General features: G+C 43.6%; 1 protein-coding gene across 5 annotated transcripts in view; it reads left to right on the forward strand.

Moving 5' to 3' along the window:
- Pnt (ETS transcription factor pointed) overlaps positions 1-27,563 on the forward strand; it is a 103,439-nt gene that overhangs the window by 37,033 nt on the left and 38,843 nt on the right. The window contains exon 1 of one of the 5 annotated variants that reach the window (XM_071776416.1): positions 20,936-22,561. The exons of the other annotated variants lie outside the window; for them this stretch is intronic. Within the exon in view, the coding sequence (XP_071632517.1) occupies positions 22,456-22,561 (106 nt within the window). The 5' untranslated portion in view covers positions 20,936-22,455. Of the gene's footprint in view, positions 1-20,935; positions 22,562-27,563 lie in introns of those variants that run through there. 5 annotated transcript variants of the gene reach the window in all.

Raw genomic sequence — 27,563 nt, forward strand, 5'->3', positions numbered from 1 at the left:
TGCATCAAAATGCACTTTATATAGGTAGCCTTCTCAACGTTATGCTCTGTTTTAATGACATAACTATCGGTATATTAAACATTTTACAAAATAGAATTATTTAATTATTCAGTAATATAATTTTATTTTTTTGCATTTTTCTCAATATATATTCTTATAACATTTGCATAGTTGAAAGAAACACAATTTTTTTTATCTAGATCCTCGAGCATCTATATCGCGCTCATACGCGCAACAGGTTTTTCTCCTTCTGGATTTAATTTTGCCGGATCTTATCGTTAACGAGAACGTGAGTGGAAGATAATGGGCGGTTAATTAAACACGAAATAAACGTTAAGACAGCGTCTATTTACGATGTACGCCGGCGTACGAGGTGCGTGCCGGCGCGCTTGAGCGGAGCAGATGCGTGCGCGCGGCCCGTTCGCGTGTCTGCCTTCTCTATACGTCTGGCCGCGACTCGATTTCGCGAAAAGCTAATTAAAAGTCGAGGATTGGTGAGCTAAGTACTTTCGGTACTTCGGTTCTCATCAACGATTCGTCACTCCGCTCAGGCGATTATTCTCGTTCCCTTTGCTAGGTAATTAGGGTGGAGCGAAAGGAGATGCCTCGCAAAATCGGCCAGTCGACAGTCGGCCGGCGTTTCTCAAGATTGTGTGTGAAAGATCATTCGCATTTTAATCAGCTTGTTTACGATTAAAAATGATTTAAAAAGGTCGTATACCATACAGTTTATTTCCACGTAAATTCGAAATACCGCGATATGAAGAATATTAACAATATTTTACGCGCAAAATTTAAAGAGTTTCTAAGGCGTACCAAAAAAGAATTCATATAAGATAATTTAAAATACGTGAACTTGAAATACACGCGACATAGAAAAAATACATCATTTATAATTACATTTATATGTGCAATTTGAATTAATGCGAATCTGAGAATTCTTATATAAGTAATGAGTTTATATTAAATGACCAATTTTATAATTTTTTTTTGTTGGCGATATATTTCTTGTTCTATACATCAATATCATTGTAATAAGGAAGAGTATAAGGTAAGGGAGAAATAAGAATAATCGTGCGTTAAGAGAGAATAACTTGAGGGCCCTGGACTCTTAATGTATGCGAAATTTACGTAAATCGCAACTGCGTAATAGGGCGTATTGCGCTATGTACTCGCGAACGATGCTACGAGAAGGTATCTAGATACCAAGCGCGCGCACAACGGGCAGGTAGAAGCACTCATGGAACAGGTTCGAAGTTACTCGGGAACTGGTCAAGCAGCGAATAGGAACAACAAGAGATATTATCCGATTGTACGGCCGATTGCCGGCAGGCGTGTGTAACGGTACCGATCATGTCACCGATTCGAGCTTTTAACATTTGGCGTTTTGCACACGCGTTTCGCTGAATTCAGCCGAGATTCTTTCGCGATTAAAATAAAGATCTTAGCGTCATTTTTTTATATTAAAGGCGTGCTAGACATTCCAAGCAACTTGTGCGCAATATCTGGAAAGACCAGTCCACGTTTCCAAATAGAAAAAGAAAAATAGAAATCATATGTTGCACTTTAGAAATGTAAACGTTGGAAGATCCGTAATCGATTTCTCATTTTTAAGGTAGAAATCTTTCATCTTCAAGGTGGAATCTCGATCTTTATCCTCAATCTTCTTTCAAGCGTTCTTCCAACTGTATCCAACTTATAAAGCGTACGATTATGTACCGTCAGAAAACTGAACTTAAAATTGAACGGTCGCGATTTGCGCCGCCACGCGCGAAAATTCGAGCTGCAAGCGTGGTAGTCCGGTTCCGCGGCATGTCCATTTAAAACGCGCGGACAAGTGCGATGCGAAATGCGATTGCACATCATCGTCTGCCCCACTAACGTCGTCAGTTTGCGCAATGCTCCGTCAGACGGGTTGGCTGGGATGAGGTCATGGCTGCCGTCGCTTGGCAGCCCAGTGGTGCAGCGCGGAGATGGATGACGCGGTGCGCGGGTTATGCTGATGGAAAACTCCTCATCTTGCTTCCTCCCCTTCGGCGACGGCCGCGTTTTCCTCTTGCTCGCTCTTGCATGAGCGCGCGACCGCCGCCGGTGTCGGTGAATCGACGCGTGGGTGCAGGTTGGAGGCAGATAAGATACGGGAGGAGTCTCGTTTGTCCAATCCTCGATGGCTCTCCTCTCCTCTCGTTTTGTTGCCTCTCCGCGAGGATTTAGCGGTCGGGAGGAAGAGGGATGCGGCGCGTCTCGCGCATTGGATCGCGGTGGATAACTTTATCGCTTCGTGTTTTCCATCATGGCACTCGTTATCCGAGTAGAATATATACAGGTCCCAACTACATGTAAAAGATGTCATTATTTTCGCGTTGTCTTCGAGCATCCTAGATCTTCATGCCTGTTTAGATTACTATGAACTATAGAAAATTACTACCTATATGAACTATAGAAAAATTCCAAGCAATCTAAGCGCATTTAAATGGCATGGTAAAGATCTAAATATCTAAAAGACATTTCCAGGATCAATATCATTGAGATGTTTGTATCGTTCGAGTTTTTCTGTTAAGACAGCCATGCGATAAAATTATTTTATCTACTAAATTTGTATTAGGTAAACGACAATATACTATATAATTTGAGAGATTTGCTTTAGCACTCGGGTAATCCTATTTCTCACATGAACTCATTTCGGAGATCCTGTAAGTTCGTGCTGCCACCTAACGAATTTGATCTGAGAAATTATAGCTTCTTCAAGGTCTCTTGTGGTCGGTATTTTGGAATATTTTCCTGCAAATTGCCGCCCGCGACTGCAGGCTCGTGCAATTCCGCCATCGCGAATCCTCCAATTCCGGGTCCATGAATCTCTTACATTTTACAATTAGATTCCATACTTCAAACTCAAGGTCAGTCAACTCATTAAACGTTGTGAATTTTTTTTATTAATTCATTTTTAAATTCTTATTTGTTTGCTTCTTTCATTCTTCTGCAAGGATATGTCAGAAATTATTCTCGAAGATATTAATAGAACGACTTAATATTAAACATAAAACAGTCGACGTCAACGACGAACAATTTGTCATCTTTATCGCGAGTTGTATCGATTAATTAATCCCATATGTATTCAATATACTGGCGTATGAACGCGAGATTGTTGCGTCTATTTTTTTGCATGTATTTCACGCAATACTCAATGATCGCGGCGCGGTGGCGAACAACGAGCGGCGTTGCGGCACGAGGGGACCAGTGACGTCACCCTGTCACGCCTCGGCGGGCACCTGTTCCGCCATTAACATTAGCCTGGGTGTTATCTACGAGTATAGACCCGAAGGGAACGCACTTTCGACCGAACACGAGAAGGCAATTGTCTTCGGCCGCTGGACACGGCCATCCTAGAGACAGAGAGAAAGAAAGAAAGAAAGGAAGAGAAAGAGAGAGAGAGAGAGACATTTCGGCATATGCCGCTGCAGGCTCGGTCCGCCTTCGTCACGCTTCGTTGAATCCTGGCGTGCCTTTGTTCCTCCTGTATCAGAACAAACGCCAATTATTTTTTGGCCTTAACTCCACGGCTGTGGCTACTCGGTAGTCTCGTTCCATTTTTATACGCTGCTCTTAATTTTGACGTTCTTAATGACGTATTTGCTGACCACTTTGGCAGCGGTTTCTCCCAGTTTTCTCTCGACTTCGTCTCCGCGTAGTGCTGAAAGAAATATTAATTTTTTTTATATATTTAGGACAGAGAAAAGAGAGCTCTGAGTATTCGGTTATTCGGCAGCGAGGTGGCACGTTGTATTCAATTTGATGAAGTCGTCATAGAAATGCGTAGAACGCGAGCGCTTTCGTTCCACCATCTCGAGCTTGTTTCAATAACAATACGACCGGTATGTTAATTGCCGTATGTAATTAATGTCCGAGTGTGCAGGGGCACCGCGTTTCGGCGCCCCCTTTCTCCGGAATCCACCGGGGCGATCTATTATTGAAAAGGCGCGGCGTGTGTGGGAAATTGGAAGGAAACGCGCCGAGACACACCGGGACACGTGGTTACAGGTGTTCAAACGATGCACGCGGGAATGTGTCACAGGTGCCCGTTCACCCGACTTCTTTATTATCGTTTCGCATCGTAAATGGCTATTATCGGCCTGGGAGGGTAGTTTAGAAAGTCGAGGGTATAAGCGGTCTTTCTTTTCACGCGTGTATATTAAACTTTAACCGTTCTGTTGTCGGCTATGCCGTTTGCGTTCACAAGTTAATGCAGGCTCGCACACATTAAATTTAATAGATACGTTAAAACGTGAGGAGGGTATTGATTACACAAAATAGCAGGAATTTCTTTATAGGACAGTTAAAAGATCCTTTGTTCTCCTACATTTTCCTCTTTATTTCTTTCTAAATCTTATTAATGAAAGACAAGAAATCAATCTTGTCGTAGCTCTATAATTTATTTATAGAACAGCTCATATAAATTACACGCACTCGCACAAAAGTAACCGAAAGATGTTTATTTTTAAAAGATTAAAAAAACTTATGAGCGTTTCTCGCAAAAATTAAGAAAGAATTGAAGTTTCTTGCAAAAATTATATCTCGTTCGCAAGACGGATGCCCTAATATAATATATGGCGGGCATATAAACCTGCATAGCAACTCGAGGGAATAGCATTGTTCGGCAAAGCAATCGTCGAGAGAGAAACCACCACCGTGACAGAATTACCTCTAATAAAAGCGAATTCGTAACGCAATAATTCGTTTCTTATTCCGTGAAAATTAATTATCTACCTGGTTTACCCCGCACGTCCAGCGCGCCACACTGATATAGAATTCGCACGCGAAAAAACAGTAGCCGCGTCAATATCAGGCATAGCGCGAATTAATCTATACTTCATTCGTTTTATTCACATTGTTCTCACATCAATTGAAACACGCTTAAGCGTGTTTGATTCTTAGATATATCTATAAATCGATACACCTTAGTTTAGTTGCCACGATAAGTTCACACACGTCGAAATTACTTCCTTATATATCAAGAGAATTAAAAAAAATATATCTAATTTTTTAAATCTATTTCTACATTTTTTTAAACGATAAATCCAAAAAATGCAATCCAAGACTGTTGTCCGTATTTCATTTTCCGGTTGAAAAATCCTCGAGATTGAAAGGTATTTGTGAAATTACATCGCAGGGCGACGCGATGAGAACCCTTGTAGCAGTTTTAGCGGCGACGGCGACGGGCCGGTCTGTCGAGCGTTCGGACAAAAACCGGCGTGGGAGCGAGTGCACGCAGGCTCCCACGAGTGTGCATTGTGCGTGATACACATCTATACGTCATTTACCTACCCACCTACCTACTCGCTTAACCGACTACCTTCATTTTTCACCGGCCAATGCGCTAACCGTGCGCGGCCACCGTCTGGGCGCGATATTCGCCCAGACCTGTGCTCTAATTGACCACCATCCGTGAAAAATCAGACAAGTCAAAATACCCGAGCCCTGAGAACCGTAACTTGGAAGTTTTATAAGTGTTTATTCTCTAGCATATCGCGACGTGCGTGTGTATATGTACAACTGTACGAAATTACCCGCTTGATAATTTTTTGTCAAGCACGATCGTATGATAAATATGACGCTGACGGTAGAAGACATTGTCCTCGTTTTCTTAAAATAAGGAAAATACTGTCAATTGTACGAAGTACAGTGATATCGGACATCTTTGAAGGCAAAATATGACAGAGATTGATAAAATAAAAGATTTACACGCGCGCTACGTGTGAAGACGTTACTTAAGAATTAAAAATCTTGTTGCGAATGTACACGAGTTTCCATTCTCGCGTGAAACTCGCTAAAAAAATTCCTCGACTGTTTTCAGCAATTTAATTAACGACAAATCGATCGTGTTACCGTTCCCTGACAACCGTGTTTTTTTTTTTTTTGCGAGACGTACGCAGAGCGGAGCGCTCGGTCCATTCGCGTATATGATATCGGTGGAGCGTGATAAAGCACCGAAGGGATGAAAGCGAGGACTAATGATAGCTCCGGGCTACGGTAATCGCCTCTCTGCTGATTTCGAAGTGGCTGCGTCGTGGCGACGAGTCTTCTGAAGGCTTATTTGCCACGATTTAATTAATTGCCCTTCGGCTTAATCCGGTCGTCGTCGCTCCTCGCGCCGCAGGGAAGCTAATCCCTCGCGCGTCTAATATTTCGAATATCCGTTCTCTCGTGTGATTCGACGTCGCGCGACATTCGAGCGATATCCAGTAAAAGTATCCTGCGTAAAACGAGGAATTACATTAATCATAAATACGAAGTGTATCTAAAAATATCGCGGCTTGAAATAGTCATTTTATGTAAACATCGGGTTTAGAGAATTTCTAATTTCTTAATTATAAACATGAAATATATTCATGAATAGATTTTAAATCACGTGATGTCGCGGACATCGATCTTGCGATGATTTAATCACTACTTTAAACCACGTACAAACGTGTTTCATGATAGATCCTTTAACTGTCTCTCTAACATTGGCGCACTAATATACCGTCTGTCATTTACAATTTGTGCCGCGTCGATCGGTCAAGTACCTTTTTCCACATATCCGACATATATCTTATATATTAATCTAACGGAAACTTACAACACACATTATATAGCTGAAAAGGAGCTAATACATTTAGCGCTTGTACAGCGAATTGGATCTGAGGGGGGGAAAAAGCAAGCGGCGGTGAATGAAATCACGTATGTGCGGTTGCTCAACGTATGTTCGCGCATAAAACCGGAATTCTCAGATAAGACCGAGATATTTAAGAATGTACGAAGCTAATGGCAATTTACATGTATGCGAGCGTTTTTCTATTCAACGAGCATTGCCAAGTAGTAAGACGGAAACGGGGCCCTGATTTCAATGTGTCAGGCGTTTACAGAACCGCATTAAATTGATTGTTGAAAAAAAAGAAAGATATCGCGTCATTTCGGTTACAGTAAAATTTCTCTCTTTTATAATTCCGCGCGGTTAAAATTCTCATTAATACATTATTTAAATAACTTCTTATTACTACGTTAATTGTAATACAAAATTAGGTGTAAATAACTCGATCGCGCAAGAAAAATTTACATTAATTCACGGTAAAAATATTAAACGAGGAAGCAAGCGATAAGTATATGACACAGATAGGTACTTAAACAATTGCGGGCCGCAGAAGTTAAGATTCCGAAAAAATTCTGCACACAGCGCACAAGGGAAGGAGTAGACGCAATCGCGCGAGATAACGGGCGAATAAATGTAAATGATTTCTACGTCGCGGGAATACCCGATGATCGTTAATTAAGCCGCGCGAGGAGGAGTTTCTCTCACGAGGTGGGCGAGCAGAATGGCGCCTGCACATGCAGGAGGGGAAGAAGACAATGCCGGATAAACGCGGCGTGGGTACGTTGCATGTTGCATCGCGCTAGCGCGCGAACGCACGTGTTCTCTACGTGCGGGTCATCTCGACGGAGGCCACGCACCAATACGGACAAGCGTCCCTTGTGTTTTCTGCTCCCATTCCGAGAATGAATCTGAATAATGCACTTGTTGTCGCAAATAAAAATTCGTTCTTGAAATTTTTTTTCATTCTAATATAAAAACATAATGTCGATATAATTTGCAAGATTGTCTCTCAGATATATATAAAATTTCTAAAATATTCAGAAGAATCTTATTAACGCCAAAGTGCGAGAGATTAAAATTGCTTGAAAAGAAATCGGGGGGCTTTTATTTCTTGGGGCCGCAGTCACTTCTGCTTTTGATGAAGATGCATCGGGCGAGAGAGACTTGTCGTGCTTTTGACCCGAGCGCGACGGACAGTGCGTGCGTTAAGAGCATTTTAGCGGTCCGAGTCCCATTTCCAATTCCAAGGCTGCTGGCGCGTTGGATTACGCGCGCGTTTCGACTATATTACTCGCGGCTACTCGCTCGGCTCGGCCCTGCTCTCGGCCTCTGTCGAGTTACGATCCGACTCGTCGCACTCCGTCAGGTGCACCGAAGCGTAGTTCCACCTCTCGCCGCCGCCGCTGCCCTCTTCGTGCACGTCGCACGATGTTGACCTCTGTGCTTCGAAAACGATCCAACGCGCGCCGCGCACAACGTGTGTTCCACTTGCTCTACGCCGCGACACATACGTCTCGTTAACGTAATCCGGCGCGGTGACGAAACGCGCCTTGAGAACGGTCGCCGAAATTAGACGACGACGGCTAACTGCCAGCAATCGCGTTACTCTCACGGATTGCCGGTTGCCGCCACTCGTTTCGCGCATTCCCGTTTGCTAAGAGCCCTCGGCTACCTCACAAGCGACGTCCGCTCGAAATCTCGTTTCGCGCGGAAATTGTCGGAGATCCCAAAAGCGCGACGAGCGATGAAGTTCGAGCATTTCTGGAACCCAAACTCCCCCCAATCGCGTTAATGTAGAATTTTAACAAAAGGATTTGTGGTAAAAAAATTCACTGATCATCGAACGATTCATTAAATAAAAAATTTATTTAATGAACAATGTATTTGCGTAAATATAAGGGATAGAACTACGACACTTCTATACAATTTTCGCAGCTAATTTTATTTTCTGTCAGAAGTTTCAAGCATATATCACGCACCAAACACATGATGTGTCCCTCTCTTGATAAATCTATCCTGGAATATTATATAAAGATTCCTCTTTGTCTATTTTATATAAACGCGTATCACTGTCAATCGCTTAGAATTTGATCTCTTTGATTCGTCTTGTTATTTCTTCGAAATAACGAATTGAGTGAAAATGTTGATAGCGTAAAGTAGCCAGGCTCCTTCGACGATGGAATTTTCAGCGGTGATATACGAGATACACCACACATTATCTCTTCGGTCGGTTCCTGCACTTTGAAATCGCTGTACCCGCACGAAAGCATAATACGATCTGCTGCGTTCTTAGAGATAAAAGCTTACGTTCTTATATTATTTTATGCTGGCATTCTTACAAGATGCAGCATAAACGCACGAAATAAGAGCGGAGTACTTTTACAGCCTGCTCGCAAAGATAAAAAAATTTTAAGCGCATGCAAACGTGCCTAAGACGCTCAACTTTTAATTACCTTGAAACGCAAGCTTTAAGAATTATCGATCAAATTGCCATGATCAAATGAAATTCTATCGTGCGTACTAAAATATAAAATTCATTAAGACACGAAATTAATCACCATGAAGATTAACCTTCTGCTAATTTACTTTGCGAGCACAAATATATATAATTTTGTTTCAAATGTTACATATGAAAGAGAAGTTTTCTTCAAACGACTTGTTTTTTTTTTTTTCAACTGGATCATAGTCGTATAGGTATTTGCAGTATTTGACAGGAAAAGCTAGTGATGTTAGAGGAGTATCGCAGATTCTTTTTGTTTAACGATTCAAACCAAATGTTGATTCATAACGTTGCCACGATTATTCTGGCAAATATTGCGATATTACAGTGTAAAAACTTTTTAAATGATTTTCGCACAATTCAATTTATGACACTTTTAATAACGTGCGTGATCTCCTTTGTGTTTCAGGTAAGTCACAGTCATGCAGTCACAGAGCGTACCGCGCGCTCTTCGCAAGTAAGTTTCTCAGATCGAGGCACGGCGAAACATTTTCTCCCGATCGAACATCAAAATACGGCATCTAGCGCCGATTTTTTTTTCTCTTTTTTTAACGAGAAAGGGGGGGAAGAAAGAGACGCGCTTTATAAACACGACTACAATGCCGGTCGACTCTCGCTACATGCGACGAGGTTTGGTTAGGTACGTTTGAGGTGTGCTCATGTAGATAAGCTCCGATAATGACCGGACGTGTGCTCACCCAGCCAGAACTCTGCGAACTCCCTCCGAGTGTCCTGCTCCTCCTCCCTCTCTCTCCCTCCCGCGACCCTCGCCCTCACCCTCCCTCCCCCCTCGTCTCTCGGTGTAGTCGTACCTTTCCTCGCCGCCTGTTTCTCTTCTTCTTTCCTCGAAGAGGAGTCCTTCGGTACCACCTATCCTATCCGAGTCTCGTGTGACGCATACGCGTCAGATTCGCACAGCGGTGGTTTTTTTTTCTTCTTTTTTTTTCGTAGACCGAAAGGCGAGAACAAAGGCATCTCTCGCGCGCGCGCTACGATAGAGCGGGTGGAGAGGGAGAGTCGGTACACTTTCAAAGTATACGTACACACATGTGCGGTATTCTCTAGGCGGCTAGGCCTAAAGAAAGAGGAGAGGCTCGCGCCGTCGAGGCTTCGCGATGTTTACGGAGAAAACGCGGACGGCAAAGAGAACGATCGCGGGAGGGTGCGACAGCTTCGAAAGTTTCGTCGATAATTCGCGGAGTCGGTTTCCCGTCGCTATAACAGACGCGATTGATGGGGACGAGGGCCCTCATTGAAATCTGAAATGGCTCGTTCGTTAGAGTTCTATCAGACAAAAAATTACGCTGAAATTAACGTTAATTACTTTTATAAAATTGAATAAGGTGATTAAAAGCAGAAACGAGCCTCGGCGATCGATTGTCGGTCACTTAACTGGTACGCGTGATCCGGAAAAAAGATCTATCGAGGAGAGACTAGAAGCTGGGTACAATCAAACGATTTCTCATTTGCGTTCCTGCTGTATCCGTATACCGAGCGATCTATTGAAATCGCGGCTAACCGGTACGCCATTGAATAATTCTTCCGCCGCGACCGGGATACGCGAAACTCCGCGGTCGACGGAAGCGATCTGTTAAAATACGAGACACGAGGGTTGGGAGCGGGAGAGGAGGGGCATACGCTCGCTCGCTCTCAGGTGCGAGACCGTGTAATGTCGAGCTTCGCGAGTGGCCTCGATAACGAGTAACGAGAGAATTCAAAGACGAAAAACGGTCACAGTGCCAGGGTAGCACGCGGGAATACGCGCGTTCCATCGGCTTTGATAGGTATACGTCGCAATGGATTTCGAAAGCGCGCAACCGAGAGAATGCATCTCGACTTTATTAGCTCCCAGCTATACGATTTAATCTCGCGGGGTTCGCGCGCCGTGCTTTCTTTGTGTTCCCCGGCAATCCGGGTAGGGTAATTGTCACGTTTGCATAATACGGATGCAACACGGCCGCTTGTGCAACGGCGGCCCCGGAATCGGCGGCAAGAGGCGGCCCTTAAGAAATGACTTTGCGATTTTGCTTAAACGTACATTGGCATCTTCGCTCGGACGCACGGAAATACGAGAATATTCCTACACAACAGCCGCTTCTCGGAACTTCCTCACATCGTATCTAATCTTATTGGATTATTCCTTTAATACACCGCATATGTTGCTTGAGGACATTACATAATAGGGTCGTGACTTTCCTTCGGTCTTGTAGAAAATTATTCCTGACGGCGTGATCAGATTCTCTCTAGTCGTGTAATTCTGTATTGCGTGCACATTTATTAATGATATAATATCATTTACATAATCCTTATTATTAATATCATGCAGATATATCTCATATTAGACCTTTTGCAAAAATGCAAAAATACTCTCACGCTAATTTACAAACACTTCATTCGTCGTGGAATTTCAAATAGTCGCGAATATTACTATCTATTCAAGATTTTAGAAAAACTTCAACGTTTCAAGATTTTTGAAGCTTCAAGAACTGAGATTATCACTAAAAAGACCAGTTGTTCAAGTCTTCTAAATCAGGTTTTTAAAAACTATTCAATTAATCCTCCAAGCGATTCGGGACTATATCGTCGTTGCGTTCAAAGTTAATTCCAAACGTTTTGTTAGACCATCACTCGTAAAGCCGCGATGTTCGTCGCGCCAGTGGACGAGTGTACGTTGTTGCATTCTGATTTCGATACACGTACCAAAATAACTTCTCCCGTATCCTCCTCCCCAGCCGGGAGCTCTAACCATATCCTATGTACGTGCGCGCTACTGCTACAGCTTCGGCCTCTCTCTCTTTCTCTCTTTTTCTCTCTCCCTCTCTCGTACTCTCCTCTATCCCCGTCTTCATCGCGCTTATCTTCATTCATTAGTCCCCTCTCGCTCGACCATCGTCGCTCGCTCGCTTCTACCTGCTTCTTTTGCAGTCATTCATTACTAACTGTCCCTGTCTCTCTTCATCTCCTTCTCGCTCCTCTGCCGTCCCTTTCCGTTCGATGCGTTCCGTGTCACTTCGTCGTTTCTGAGAGCTCGCTTCCATAGATAGTCTTCAACAACGACTTATCTTTTCTTGCTTGTTCGAACAACGGTTTTTTCGGTTGACATTGTTTCCGGTGTTATGTAATGCATATCATGTAGTTAATATTTTATCAATAGCGGAATACATTAAGTCCGTTTACATCGTTTATGATACTTTTGAAAAATTAGTAAAACACATAAAATTTATCTTTTTAACTTACATTAATTTTATTAATAATACATGTCCATTAAACTATATATATTTTTGCCATCTGGAATTTTTTATTATTTACATCAGACATTTATGATGATGTATATTTGCATAATAAATAAGTCTTTTATTATTAAGATATAGATTTATATTTATAATACATTAATCGATTATTTTTTACCTAAAAAAAATTCCAATAAACAGAGGAACATCAATTTCAAATATTAGTCAAAAAAAGATTCTTTTAAGATTCTCTTCTCATCTGTGAAAGCAGTAATACATATGCAAAGATTACGGTTCAGTTTCTACAATTGCGGTATCCACAAATTAGAGAATGACTTCGCATGAAAAGGAAAAAATAGGAGACACTTTTAAAGAATGATAAGAATATTTTAGAATAAAAGGCATCTCTTGACGGACGACTTCCGGCCGTGTCTCACTACCTTTACTCCATCGTGCATTCTCTTCGTTCTATCCTCTCGACCTTTTTCCCGCTTTTGTCTCCATTTCTCTCAATTTCTCGTCAACATATTGAAACTTGATAAAAATCATGTATTATTAATTTTAGTAATTACTTAGATACATTTATCATTATTTTATTATTTAATTAATGCAAATAATATTATAATTAACGTCGACCAATTAAAATTTTTTGTTATAAAATAAAAGTTTGACAATTTATCGTAATTTCGGAATTCTTAAAATGAATTGTAAGTCGAGATATAAAATCAAAAGATAGATGCTGTAATTAACGATATTTTGTTCTCTTTGATCACTTTCTATGCGCTAACGATTATAATTAAACATTATTTCATAAGGCGAACGATTGCAGCCGAGTCTCTGCAACGATTTCCGGAAATTTAGCAGACGATGCCAGTCGATAAACATATTAAATGCATCCATTGTTTTTCACAGAGAGATGTTCTGATAGACGCAAAAAAAGCCGATAACAAATCTTTAGTAAATTACGTGTACGACGTAAACGCACAAGAAACGCATTAATAACTCGCGTCAAATAGTGCCGATAAAGTCAATCATGCCAATTTGTCAATCTGAATAGATCGTAATTAATCGATAGACCAGGTTAATTGGACGTGGCATTTGCATCACCTGCCGCTATTCTTCACTTTCGTGTAACTTCTCGCGAATGCCTCGACTGTTCGTCCTAAATTTCTAATTGCGCCGAATCACGTGTCTAAAACGTTCAATAGATTGACACGTGGAGTATTACGTAAGTCGGGAGTAATCGAACTCATCATCGTAATTTCGTGATGCAACACCCTAAACTGATAACAATGTGTGTATTTTCTCTCTCGCAGTTGTAATCGACAAGAGACGTAACACTTTAACCGTTTAACGAGTATATCTCGACCTACCCCGGCGAAATGTTAATATCAACATAATAACATTAAGTAAAATAAAATTTATGAAGAAGGCATCGATGTAAATAGGAATGAAATATAAATAAATGTTTTCTCGGCAATTCGTGTGGAGATCGTCGACACGCAGCGCATAGCAAGCCGTAAATCGAGCTCTAGCGTATACTTATCGTTATTCGAGTGCTTCTTATGCCGCACCTGCTTCAAGGTAATTACATGCGTGGGAGTTAAACCGAGAACTTGTTTCGAGGGTAATCTGCTTCCATACGTTACGTGTACGCGTGTAATAGTGTATCTATTTGCAGACTACGTGTCTCGCTCGGGGTTAGACCGCCTTCGTCATATCTCGTATTGCGGGCAATCGTTTTATCACGTATCACGTGTTAATAGCAGTATTAAGATTCGAGGAAGCATACTCGAGAAATGGAGGAAGAATTGAGAAATTAAGCGGAATAATTAAAAATTAAGAAAAGGTTTTGCCATCTTTCCAGTTTTCTTATAGTTAACGAGTCAAGAAATTTCTAAAAATATAATTTGTGGTTAATATATAACATTCATCTCTTGTTTCGTGTGATTAATGATCTTGTAAAACGCGTGGCAACATTAATATTAATCAAGTGTAATAACGTTTAAATCAAAACATATGGCCTAGCATTTTTTTACAAAATGACATGAGTAAAATTAAAATATCGTAGGAGCGAAATTATTTGCCATTTTAACTACGAAAATTTGATACTGCATGATTAGTATATACATATATCGATTCGTATAAATCTTGACAAGTCACCCTTTTATGCAGATTTTTCGAAACATCTTGTCGGCTTGAATGTTCAGTGTCGAAGATAAAAATAGACATTGAGTTGATGTGTGTTCGGAAAGAGAGAAAGAGAGAGACCGGAAATTGTCGCCTCTTCCCTCTCTGCTTCCTACTCTTTCCTCACTCCTCCTCCTCTCTCTTCCTCCTCTGTCTTCCTCCTCTCTTCTGCCGCGGCAACCGGTGGACTTTCACGCGGCAATGATCCGCGTTCCGATGTGCTGCAATAATCGTGTATTGCGAGAGAAAACTGTCGTTGGGACAATCCTTTCGAACGGCCGTTAGCCGGTCGCACAATAAATGCCGAAGTTTGACGAGAAAGTAGCGGTGATTATTTAACGCGGACTCTCAAGTAGTGTGGCAAATCGCGATGCGTTCTTACGCCGCGCCGTTACGTAACGAGACTCGTCATACTTTATCAGCCTCATCGTATGTCAAATATTTTCTAAAGCCTTCGTCCAGCGTCTCGCAGATTTGCGCAACATACCTCACAGATTAATTAAACGAACACAATTAATGCGCACAACTTCTCATTTTTCACAAATGACTAACGACGAAGCAAAATAAAGTCCGACTCGCAGAGAATTTAAGCAACATAATTTTGCACTTGCTAATCAACGTTAAATAGTACCAACTGCGTTTCCGTAAATTCCATATATCCATTAACCGCGATCCGATCGCGTCGCATCGTAGGGCCGTTATACGCGAGGAAGATCTCGCAGTCGCGTTGCGAGATCGCGAAATCACCCAGAAAAGGGGAGCGGAAGCGTTAACGAGAGAGAGAAGTCACGGTTACGTGGCCGTGGGCCATGCGCGTAGCTCGCCCGGGTTACCGGAAGTCGAGTGACCGTAACGCGGCCCAGGTGAACTCGATTGGTCAGAGAGGACGGGGATGCGGGAGAACGAAGGGGATAAAGGTGGCGGATAGCTCTCGCTCGCTCGTCCTCGCAATCCTCCTTACACGCGAGGGCTACGAGGTGAGGTGAGGACTCGCTCTGTCGTGCGTGCTCTCGTCTTCCTGCGTAAACGCGGGAGGAAGTGGCGTATTATGGTATCTCGCGAGTTTTGTGATCGGAAGCCGCCTGTATCTTTGCTATTGAATTAATGTCAGTGAAACCACTTAACATACAATTTTTCTCGATTTTAACAGGACATTAACAAAAATTAGCACAGTACAATCCCGTTTTTTTTTTAATTTAAAGCAAAACATTAATATCGAATCAGGAAAACATTTGACGTTCTAAAGCTTTAAATATTCCATTCCATAAAATTTTATCTAAAATATTTATTTCTTATGAAACTTTACTGGACCTAAGAATTTATTAACATCTGTAAGAAATGATAACGGATGAATATGTCAAAAGAAATATCAACAGTATGTTGTATTTGCTCTATCGTATCTTATACTCTATCTATAATCTCGTCGTATCTCATGTAAAGTCGCAGCCCCGTAACAGAAGGCTAAACTCTGTTCGTTTAATTACTTCTTCGCTCTCTTTACTAACAAGCGTCGAATGAATTCGCGACTACCGGCAAGCGAGCGAGTACCTCGACTTTGTAGCGCATTATTTTCTCTTAGAATATGTCCGAGGCGAAAAAGGACATGAGAGAAGAGCGGCATAAGAGAGAGAAAGAGACGCTCGCCGTAAAGGAAATGACGTTGACGCGTGTGTCTTTCTGAAGTATACGAGCACCCAGTCCCAACCGCTACCACCAACACCATCACCTTTTCCAACACCGTGGAAAGGAGCACGGCAATATATCTCCCTTCCTCTTACGCTCTTTCGTACCTTACAAGTTTACGCGTTCTCACGCTCTCCATCCCACTTCTCTCTCTCTCTCTCTCTCTCTCTCTCTCTCTCTCTCTCTCTTTCTCTCTGTTTCTCGGCCACATCTCGCCGTTTCCAACGGTGAGCGTACGCTCCGATAAACGTTCTACACGCACACACATACACGTCTCGCGTTTATACATGTGTATACCTGCCCGCGCGCAGGCGAACACACTCCGATCGCCGAGATTACGAGGTAGGGCTTCGGGGAGAGAGAGCACATCAGCTTCCTAGTTATAATAAGCGCCGCAAAAAATGTGGCAAAAACCTGCTCAGCCTTCGGCAAGTATATACCGCGCCGTGCGCGTCCAGCAGCGGCCGGCTTCTGCTCGGCGCTCTCTCTATCGCTATCTATTCGCGTTCCTTTTGTTCCTGCATCCTCTCTCCCTCGGCCTCCGTCGTGCATCTTTCTTCCTTTTCGTCCTGTTGCGCCTCGCTCTTCTTCCTCCTCCTCCTCCTCTTCCTCCTCCTTCTCTTCTTTGATCACCGTAGGTGTTGCCAGACAACAACCTGTACACCGGGGCCAGGCCAACTTCCTTCCTGCGGTCATCCTTTTCCGTCCTTCTCCTCCGTTCTCCCTCTGTTCCGCGCGCCGGGTTAACCCGCTCCCTTCGGGCGTACAACCTTCCCTTCTCGCTCTCTTATCCTCACGCCGTTATCTATCACCGCGCCGTCGGTTTCTTCCCCTTTTCTTCCTCCCTGACACCCGGGGCGGCGCGGCGCATCCTCCGGCTGCTCACAGCTGTCCGTCACGTTCTTCTACCGCTTCCCACAACGTCGTATTGTTATTATTTCCCGGGCTATCGTTCCTTAACCCCTTCCTGCCTGCCCGCAATGATGCAACGCGCTTTATCAATTTCCGCGACGCTAATCGACGATAATAATTTTCTCGCGTCGCGACTTCCGGGTTTCTTAGCGCGCGAGCACGCTACTTACCTCGCCCCCTCCGCCTTCGCCGGACTTGTGAATGAGGTTCGACAACGCGCCTCGTGTAATTATTAATTAACGCCACAACTGGACAGCTGCTCGTACACCACGCGATACTATACGATACACATTTCCAGCGGCCGGAGCTGATTCATTAGTGTTCAGACGTTTAATACAAACGAGCACCGCGAGCATCGTAATTATATTATTATTAATGATAATCATGTCTAAGGCAAAGCTTTGGATTAGTAAAAAACCAATCAAACTGGATGCATTTCTTCTAAATATTTCAACACATTAATGTGTGTGTTGTTGATAAAAGAATCTTAGTGTCTCCACAATTTTTAATTTTCCGAAATCATAAAAACATTCGGTGATATTAATGTAATTATAAAAGAATGTCCTATTATCATTTTTGTTACTATACTCTTATGTCAGTGTTTGAAATAGAACTCCATCTGACCATCTATATGTATAGAGATGTATGTCTTTCTTGGAAGTCAAATGAACGACCGTCAAGATTTCTGCGATGAAGCCGCTTTCTAATTTAAGTGATTTAATTATAGTTTGAGTCGCTTAACGTTTATCGAAATCTATCTGGAGCCAATAAGACGAGCATATGTTAGAGGTCCAGATTAGAATCAAGCTCGCCATACTAGTAACTGGAAGTTGGAATACCGTGTCTTGCCAAATTGTCTCTCGGCAATTCGTTTCCCAGTTAATCTATCGAAACGAATGCAGCGTAACCGGTTGAGAGAGAGAGAGAGAGAGAGAGAGAGAGAGAGAGAGAAACGTCCACGGAGGGAAGAAGATAGGAAGACGTACAGTCACATCGTTCGTACAGTTATACGTACGAGAAGTGGCGTAAAATATAGCTCGCGGAATCGCGAGTGGTAGCCGCTGGAATGGGAGCCGAGAGAGGAGTGAATGTCTCGTCGCGTTTGACGGTGCCACGCTGGGGCGAGTTTATGAATGGTCCTGCGGACGTGCCGGAAGTTGCTAGCCGCGCGAAGGAAATTTTTAGCGTTGCGCCCGCGGGCGACGAGTTTTTCATCAATCACACGCACGACATCCTCGACGATCCACCGTGCGACCGTAGGAAAGTTACTAAAACCGTGTTTGCGTTAGTAACGTATAATTACGCCTCGCTCCCTTTTTATCGTCGATTATTCCGCCGGCGAAGAAGCTGTAAAAGTGTCTCGCGCGACATCCGCGTTTCTACCGCGCCGCTAAAAACTTTACCGTTCGTAAAGTTCCATCGCGCTCGCCTTTGTTTATACGTTGATGCCATTAAGCGCGCTCGTTTTCACGCGATCATGCAGATCGAAGGGTTGCCCTCAATTACGTTTACTTGCGTAGATACTATAATTAAGTGAGTCGTTTTCGAAAGAATTTATGTAAATTTTATCGGCCATATATTATCTATGCGAATAAAACCTCGATTCGCGTTCTCGTATTCTTCTACGCCATATTAGCGCTGATAAAACTGTATATACTTAAAGACGTTTCATTACTGTTGCATTTTGTTAATATTCCTACGCATAAAGCATATTTTTCACACAAATATTTATACAAGCAGAAAATACCACACGTAGCGTAAATCTGCTTTCGACAATTTCAAGATAAAGTTCCAAACTTCCAGAACGAATTAACCAAATACTCGGCGTCCAAAGCTCAATTTAATGTCGCCGCAGTGATGCGAACTAATTATACGCCTGTTGAATTATATTAATAATTGGAGATATTGTGTCACAAAAATTCATATTGATGAACATTTGATTGAACAATCTCCAAATCCAACAATATATACCCAGAGAGAAAATATTTACATTCTCAAGTTTCGCCCGGCAATATATATCAGAAACTGCATCACACAACCCATACATGCTCTTCGTACTGGTGTATATAAGCGGCGAAGGCCACCGTGCTCGGAAAGATAGTCCAACCCTGCTATCCGGGCACCCGATGAAAGAAGGTCACGCGAGGAACTGCAGTCATTCTCGGAAAGTGCCGACTCGTTTCTTCATCTAGCGTGACGTCAACGTCACGACGACGACGACGACGACGATGGTGGCGGCAGGCGGCGTTGAACGGACAAGCGGCGGAAAAGAGATCTGATCTGAGCGAGGAAGAGAGGAGAGGAGGAGATGAAGGGAGGAGATGGCGGAGGAGGAGGAGGAGGGAGGAGGGAACCTCTCGAGGGACGGTCGAGGTGAGCTACCAGTTAAAGCGTGCGGCTCGGGCATGAATGAACGAACCGGCAAACCGAATGAAGGAAGGAACGGACAGCGGCGGACCTGCGCGCCCGTGTATTAGCCAACTCAACTCGGTATTTACTCGTCGTCGCGCGGACTCCGCGTCGCGCGTGTGTATACGTGCCCGTCGCCTAGCACACCCGTGCACACCGCGATTTTACGCGCGCAGCTCGTCGGCTGAAATAGAAGGAGAGAAGGAGAAAGAGAGATAGATCGGGTGAGGGAGGAAGAGCGACAGAGGAAGAGAGAGAGACAGCGCGCGCGCCTCGTTCGTAACGTGCGCGCCGACGCCAGTGTTAGTCCGCCGCGTGTGACGGGAGAGTATTCATTCATAAAACTCGGAGCGAGAAGAGTGAGGGCTAGAGGCCTGCGCCGCCGCCACTCCGCGCGCTGTCGCGTCGTGCGATCGTAGCGTGGTGGGGAGTCAAGTGTTTTTCGTCTCCCTCGCGCGCGTCCCTTCCAGTTCCGTCGTCGATCTCGCTCGTGCGTACGTTTTCAAAGTTCTCTCTCTTTCCCTCCGTTTCCATCGCTCCGTTAATTCTACCTAGGTATCTTCCCCACGGATGACCCACGCCTTACCTCTCCGTGATTCTACGTTTCTACCTTCGTAAAACAGCTCGGTTAGTCGTATTTTCGGATTGTATTCCTGTATTCGCGTCTGCTTAACGTTTTTACCCTCGCCTCGGTTCCATTCAGCTGAAAATACCGCCGCTCTTACGCGTCTTCTGGCCTACGTTGTATTAAGAATCCCCTCGTCTTTCCTCGCACAATTTGGCCTCGCTCGTTCTTCTTTCCTCTCCGCTTCCGCACCCTCTAGCTCTCTTTCTTTCTCTTTCTCTCTCTCCCTCTCTTTCTTTCTCAGTCTCCGAGTTGCTATCTACGGCACGCTTCCCCTATAATAAACCGGTGTCCCTTGCCGCCCACCTCCTTCGCGCGTCCTCATCTCCTTCCGTTCTTACGCCTCGTTCCCCTCTGGCGTCCGCGAGCGCACGTACATACACATAGCGCGACTGTCATGCGACTTAGCCATCCGTGACATCGGAGTCACGATGAGGGAACCGGCGACTCGCCGATCGTCTTACTCTCGTTCGTGCCCCCTCCCTCCCGTCCGTTCCCCGTAGCGTGCGAAGAAAGCGTTCTCCGACGCCTTTACCCGCATTTTACCGCATCATTTTGCGGCTCTTCCGAATACGATTCCCCGCAAAACTCGCGTGTTCGTCCGAGTGAGTCGTGTGAAACGAATCTTGACCGCCTCCCTTTTCTCGCGTTCGTCGCTGGACCCGTCGCGTCGCGTCGCGTCGGACGCCCGTGAAATCCCGGCCGGCCTCGCGAATACGTATAAGACGCGATCGAAGACGCATCCACTTCCCCTCTCTCCGAGAGAGAGAGAAGCTCTCCACGACGCTCGATCCCCCTTCTCTCGCTCTCCACCTCCCTTTCTGGACGAGTCTTCCTCTACTTTTCTCCTGCACCTTTGCTCTCCTCTGCCGCTTCTTCTTTTTCTTCTTCTTCTTCCTCGGAGTTTCTGCCCCTCGTCTCTCACTCTTCCTCTCTCGTTCTAGTTCTCTCTCTCTCTTTCTCTTCTTCTCTTCGGCGTGTACGCACTTACCTGCGGAACGCGGTCGTACGTGCCCGACAGTGGCGCTTCGGCTTAACGAACTCTCCGGTGGCGCCGAAGGAAAGATCGTTTCGTAGCCGGGGCGGCGGATCACCTCGATCCTCGACCGAGCGATACACAACACACGGACCCGAGTGCGAGGAGCGTCCGTGACGCGCGGCGATCCCGTGCGTGCGCGCTCTCTCTCGACTCCTCTCGGCCGTTCAGTGCGCGGCGTCTCGCGTGTGCGCGTTCCCTCTCGAGAGTGCGTCGTCAAGTGCCGCGCTTACGCGATCATCGTCGTCGTCGTCGTAGCTAGCGAGGTCTCGTCTCCGAGGAACCGCGTGAGGGTGGCCCGGCGCACGGGGGAGGGTTTTCCCCCCGCACGTGAATTCGGGAACAAAGCGGGAAGGAAACGCGAAGCGGAGCAGGGCATTTCCGTCTCTGACAGACCGGGCGACCGACGTCTCATATTTTCGGACTCTCGCTCCCTCCATCGGAGCTCGCTCTATCTCGCCACCCCGCGTCTCCCTTCCACCCTCTCTCCCACTCGGTCCCGGAGCAACGAGCGGTTGCGCAAGCAGGTATTCGGAAATAACCCGTGTGGGTCGCAGTTATGAATTGATAGCAAACACATGGTGGACACGCCGTGCTCCGCGGCCCGCGCCCGCCCGACGACCAGTAATGCGCCTCGTCGAGGCACTCGAGGCTCCCGGATCTTCTCCCGGCCTCCTCGCAACGTGACCGCGTCGCCGAGCTCGGCCCGCCATTGACAAATCGAAACTGTCAGCGGTCAGCGGCTGATTGTGTGTACGTTTCATCGCGACGCTGTGACGCGGGCGAGTGAGCAACGATTGGCGATCTCGATGGCACCGGACGATTGTTTGTCGTCTCGAGAAGCGGCGCATTGTCCTCGCACCGGGAAAAGTGCATTCACTAAGTGACTTTCCGAAGTGACGCCGGTCGGTCTTCGGTAGAAGTTATCTTCTCGCTGTCAGGGGACGTGTTAGCAGGGGAAAAATTATGGGATAGAGAGATATAGTCTTCTCGAAGAGCCTGAACCCGGCGATAAACAGATCGGTATGTGATTATCGGCTGTGCGAAAGTTCGACGTTACAACGCTGAGCGACGAGTCGATTCCAGATCGTCTTCGATGGTGCACCTGCAACTTAGATGATTTCATGGACGACGAACTTCCGCGTCCCGAGAGACATCGAAAGAAAAGGAACGACGAGAAGACGAGTTCGGTAGCGAAATATAACCGCGGACGAATGACACTGATAATCCTGGACTACGTGTATGTGCAGTGATTACACAAAATCGGCACTCATGTACGTTGATTACGGCGGCGACACTTATGCCGGAATGGGAATCAAGGCCATGAAGTCCTTTGGCAGGTCCAGAGGTAGGAATATCAAGGACAGAACTAACTGTAGTTACCTGCGTTTATCTCGTTACAACGAGATGTAATGAAGCGTAAAACATTTAACATAATGATCTCGTAAGGGTTAGATGAGAGCCGTAAGAGTTCCACTGAAGAATATTGCGCGATTCCAAGTCATTATCTGTGCTTATTTTTTTTTATTTATATATATATTGTGAATATGATTAATATTGCAACCCAATTGTGAAAACGACACTTATTGGCATATCACGTAAGTTGCGCTGGATGAAACTGAATGAAAACCGCAACATTTGTTGATAAATATAATCCAAGATTTTTACGGCGTTCAGTGAATTAATTTAGACTCATGTTTTATTCACAATTCGTGGTACTATATGCTTAGTCACAACGCGTTATCCAGAAAAAAACGAGATCAGAGTGTTTCGTAAGTAGCTGAGGGCAGCAAAGTGGTTGTGATCTAAAACGATAGGAAATTTGTCTCATTGAAACAAATTATGTTATGTTTCATTCAAACATAGCAAGAGAAATTATGTCTCACTGAAACAGCACATCCTTTATACATCTGGAATATAACTGCACTAAGAAACTTTATACATCTGCAATATAACTGCACTAAGAAATTTTAGTTGTTAAACTATCAATTAATAAATAAAATATTGATAAAAAGTTTGTGTTTTTTACTAATATTTTAACACAAGTTTTTTATTAATATTTTATTTAGTGACAATTACAGAAATCGAGCTTTGCATAATAACATTTTAAATAATTACAATATTAGCGCTAATGTATAATAGGTACATTATAAGTATGAAAATCGAAAGAACATTTATTAAATGTAGGACATGTTTCTCGACACTCGCATAGACTGCGATGGTAGCTGGGGGGTGATATATAAATGTGGTCCGTGCTCGGGCCACGCGCACGCGTCCCATTTCCGGAAATGAAGACTAACCCTGACTCTGACATTGGAGACGACGCCGTGATCGTGCCAACGTGATTAACACAAACGTGACTTAGTTTCCGACAGATTGTAGCAGATGTCATCGTTGCTCGCGCGCGAACATAATCCGTACTGTTCGTATGCACTTCCTGCAGTTGGGAGGACTCGCTGCGAGGGTATTCAGATTTTGATTTATTGTAACGAGATACACTGGCTAATCAGGGTGATAGAGAGGGATAGGGCAGAGTTGAATTAGGTAATTAAAGTTGTTAGACATAATACCTAAGTTAATTTATTTTATTGCTGTACAGTTGATGTACAATTAATTACCTTAAAATTAATAATCGTTTCGTATATATTTTACATAATCATACATATAATAATTAACATTCTGGCACATTAGTCTTTTAGTTACAAACGTTGCATACGTTTAAAAGAAGAGGGACATTTCACCATAAAAGCAAATAACTCCTTACATAAAGAATTGATAACAGTTTCGTGCAATTAACTTATGGCATTGCTTTGTTAGTAAAGATTAGTGTAAAAATAATAAGGCTAATATATTGTAATCGCAGTGCTTTTCCATCTAATTTTAAGGAAGCTTTTCAACTTTTAATTTTTAGTTCTAGAATAAATTTTTTGCGGGCACAGGTATATTAAAATTATTGAAATACGGACATATCCCGGAAAAATCGTACTCGCTACAAGGCTCATCTAAGAGTCCGTACAGTCGAGCAGTTTTCTACGGCCTCCTGTGTGCGATCCTTAAGTAGGGGATCTGTCGAGCGAGTAGCTGCTGCTATTCGACGATACTTCCTGGCAACCGGTTTCGAGGCAACTGCTTGATCCGTTTTCTTCTACTTGCAGATATCGCAAGTAGAGCTCTTACTATTCAAAGTATTTCTGGTATTCGTATATTGGATTAATATTGACAGTGCGGTGCGAACGGCCGCGCGGCTACGCGGGTATTCCATAATACGTTCGAAGAGCGATTCGATCAAGTTTGCAGGCGAGTAATATACAACGCGGGTATATAATGAACGGGGATTAACCGCGCGGTATCACGGCGAAAAAAAAAATACAAAAACGGAGCAGGCTCGTTTTGTTCAACTCGAAGAGGGCATCGACTTCGCGAGCAAGACACTTATAGGATCGTCTTCCGGAGCGAATCAGATTTTTTTCTCGATGATTTACATAACTTTTGTGTTGCAGGTAAGCGTGTTAAAAAAAGAAGCGAAACACTTGAAGTTTGAGGTGAATTTAAATGCTAATGTTTCCTATTAATCATGATGTCCTTTCACTTCCATTCGTTATATATCGGCGTGTCTTGACTCTCGGGGTTCGTGACGCGTTTTCTTCCAATCGACTCGATACGTAAAAATTCGAGAACGTATAACGAAAGTCACGTTTACTTTTTGCCAAAACAGGAAAGAAACTGTAACGACTGTCATTTTCCATATTACTCGATTGAAATATCTATATCGATTGTTACTGCTTAATCATAAATTTTACGGCGCTAAATAATTGTCAGTAAAACTGCCGGCTGAAGTATTTTCCTGCTTTTAATAGCTATGATAACGACTCGCCGCACCTTTTTTATGGCAAACAGTTATTGTCATGATTTTAACGAAAACCATAAAGAGGAACGTTTCTATAACGGTTGTTTAAATCTAATGATCGAATAAGAAAGCTTTTGTAGCTCACTTAAGAGATATTCCAAGAATTTAGTTGTCATTAAGCCAAATATTCTTCTGTGCTATAATTCGAAGTTTAAAAGAGCTTTGAAGAAGATTTTGGCAAGATTCTCTCATCACAAAATTCCGAATGGTTCTTATTTTAAAATCTATGTTTGGAAGAATCTCGTACGATATCTTGAGACAATTGCAAATGCAATTTAAAAACGCATCTTATTTTAATACAGACGTATAGACGTATAGCAAATGGATATAATTTGAGAGACTAACTTGCTAAAGTTACGAAAGGTGCCGCAATTTTAAATCGCAATTCGGATTATCCGAGTAAAAATTCAGAAATTTGCAATTCGTCACTATATCGATTACAGTTGTCTGAATTATTTACAATGTTATACATATTTATAAAGTTGATCCGCTTAAGCGAGCGCGCTAAATGAAATTACTGATAATTGCGCGAAATGAGAAAGTAGACACTTTGTGGCGCGGCGGCACGCCATGGCGCGACGCACCGAGGCATAATGCAGGCAACGTAGTATTTCAATAATTCATTTCGTGGAAGTAGTAAGATTACACGGACGCTACAGACAGTGATTCTAACTTTCATTGTCAGTGCAATGACATAAGCATTGCGTTGCAGCGCGCCGTCATTGCTTTCGACTGACACGCGTACGAATTGTACGCCGCATTACATACGCAAGAAAACAAGTCGTTTCCCGTTCGATTGTTACGTCAAGCAAATTGTTTGCTTAGAAGAATCGAGGAAATCGTTTGGCGTAACAAGACTTTTGTCAGAAATTAAGAGAATTAAAAACCATTTCGACCATTACGATATTTTTTTTTTCTCGATGAATCAAACTATTATAGTTTAATTCTAAATTTGAGCGTCGTGCTAACATAAATCAATCTCTTTGTGTACATTCCGTGCAGCACGTGAGCTATAATCCGGCCGATTTTATTTCTTTTCATTGATTCTGTAATTGTGTGAATTATGCAACTGCGATTACGAATTGCGCAATGAAAATCCGTCGCAATATAGCGCCTCGAATATTCATGGCACTGGGCGCGCACGTCGTCGAGGTAAAAACGTAAAACCATAAAACGAGACATTACACATCCCCCAATGCCCTTCTATTAATATCCACCCGTATTTCAAAGTCAGTCAATCATATCCCGAACTGATTACCCCGAGCAATTTCGTATCGATCCAGTTGGCGATTGTTGGCGCTATTCGTGGGTTTCGGTTCTGCGAATAATTCGAATTGCTTTTGCCATGGGATACGCTTTCTTGATCTATAAATACAAGATATTACAATTCATTGTTTAAACAACACTAATTTGCATTTTATTTTGATTCGCCTCTAGAATAAAAAGAGAAAAATTAACAAAATTAACATCGGGTTTTAGCAGTTTCCGCGCACACAGTTGCGGAGAATAATTTCCGCGTATATTGATTGTAATTTAGAAAGTATTTCCGAGAGGATTTTGTGAGAAAATCTTTGCGAGATGAATGAAAGGCGACGCGACGCGACGCGCGTGTCTGCTCGTATGTATTTGTCCATGTCCACAGCAGTGCGAGCAGCGAATGGCTTGACCCGATTATAGCTATATATACATCAAAAAGTCTCGCATCTGGCGAAGATGTGCCGCGAACAACTGCAGAACGTTATCTTGGTTCCGGTTTCAAAATGACGGCTGTTTAGCTCCCTCAAACACTCGTAAAATCTAATGTGTGGGGTCCAAAGTGGCGCACTTTCTCTCGCACGTAGACGTTAAATAGGCCGAACTAATTGTAAGAGGAACGCCCGTTTCTATCAATATCGAGACATTAAGTTTAATGAATTTTTCTAAGCTTCAGATGACCGCGACGAAACGAGAAGTGACGGTAAAGTGCGTGCCATGCAATTGTTCACGGCGACCGAATCCGATGTCTGATTTTCTCAACATTTGAAATTAGCTCCGTCCCCTGACAGTTACAAAACAAAAAAAAACATATACACACGTACTTATAATCTCAATTTGTAACGGAATGCTGAATATAACAAATTAGGCCAACTCTCAAATGTTGTAGAGCAACTTCTACACAATATCGGCTTCGCGCTGCTTTTACGCCAGTTTCACAACGCAATATTGATCTTACTTATTGGTTTTATATTGATTTCACAGCGCAATGGGTTTTGCATTGGTTTTATACGACTTTCACACGTAATCGGAATCACATTTGCGTAGTTATTATAGTTCACCGGCGGCTATGTCGGTCACGTTCGACGACGATGCATTTGCGAGTACGAATAGGAACGGCATGTAACAACGGCTCGACCACTAAAGGAGAGGGAATCGTGGCGGTGCGGTGCGGTACGGTTTTTCCAGG

Source organism: Temnothorax longispinosus, chromosome 4 (assembly GCF_030848805.1).
Source record: "Temnothorax longispinosus isolate EJ_2023e chromosome 4, Tlon_JGU_v1, whole genome shotgun sequence".
Classification (NCBI taxonomy): Eukaryota; Metazoa; Arthropoda; class Insecta; order Hymenoptera; family Formicidae; genus Temnothorax; species Temnothorax longispinosus.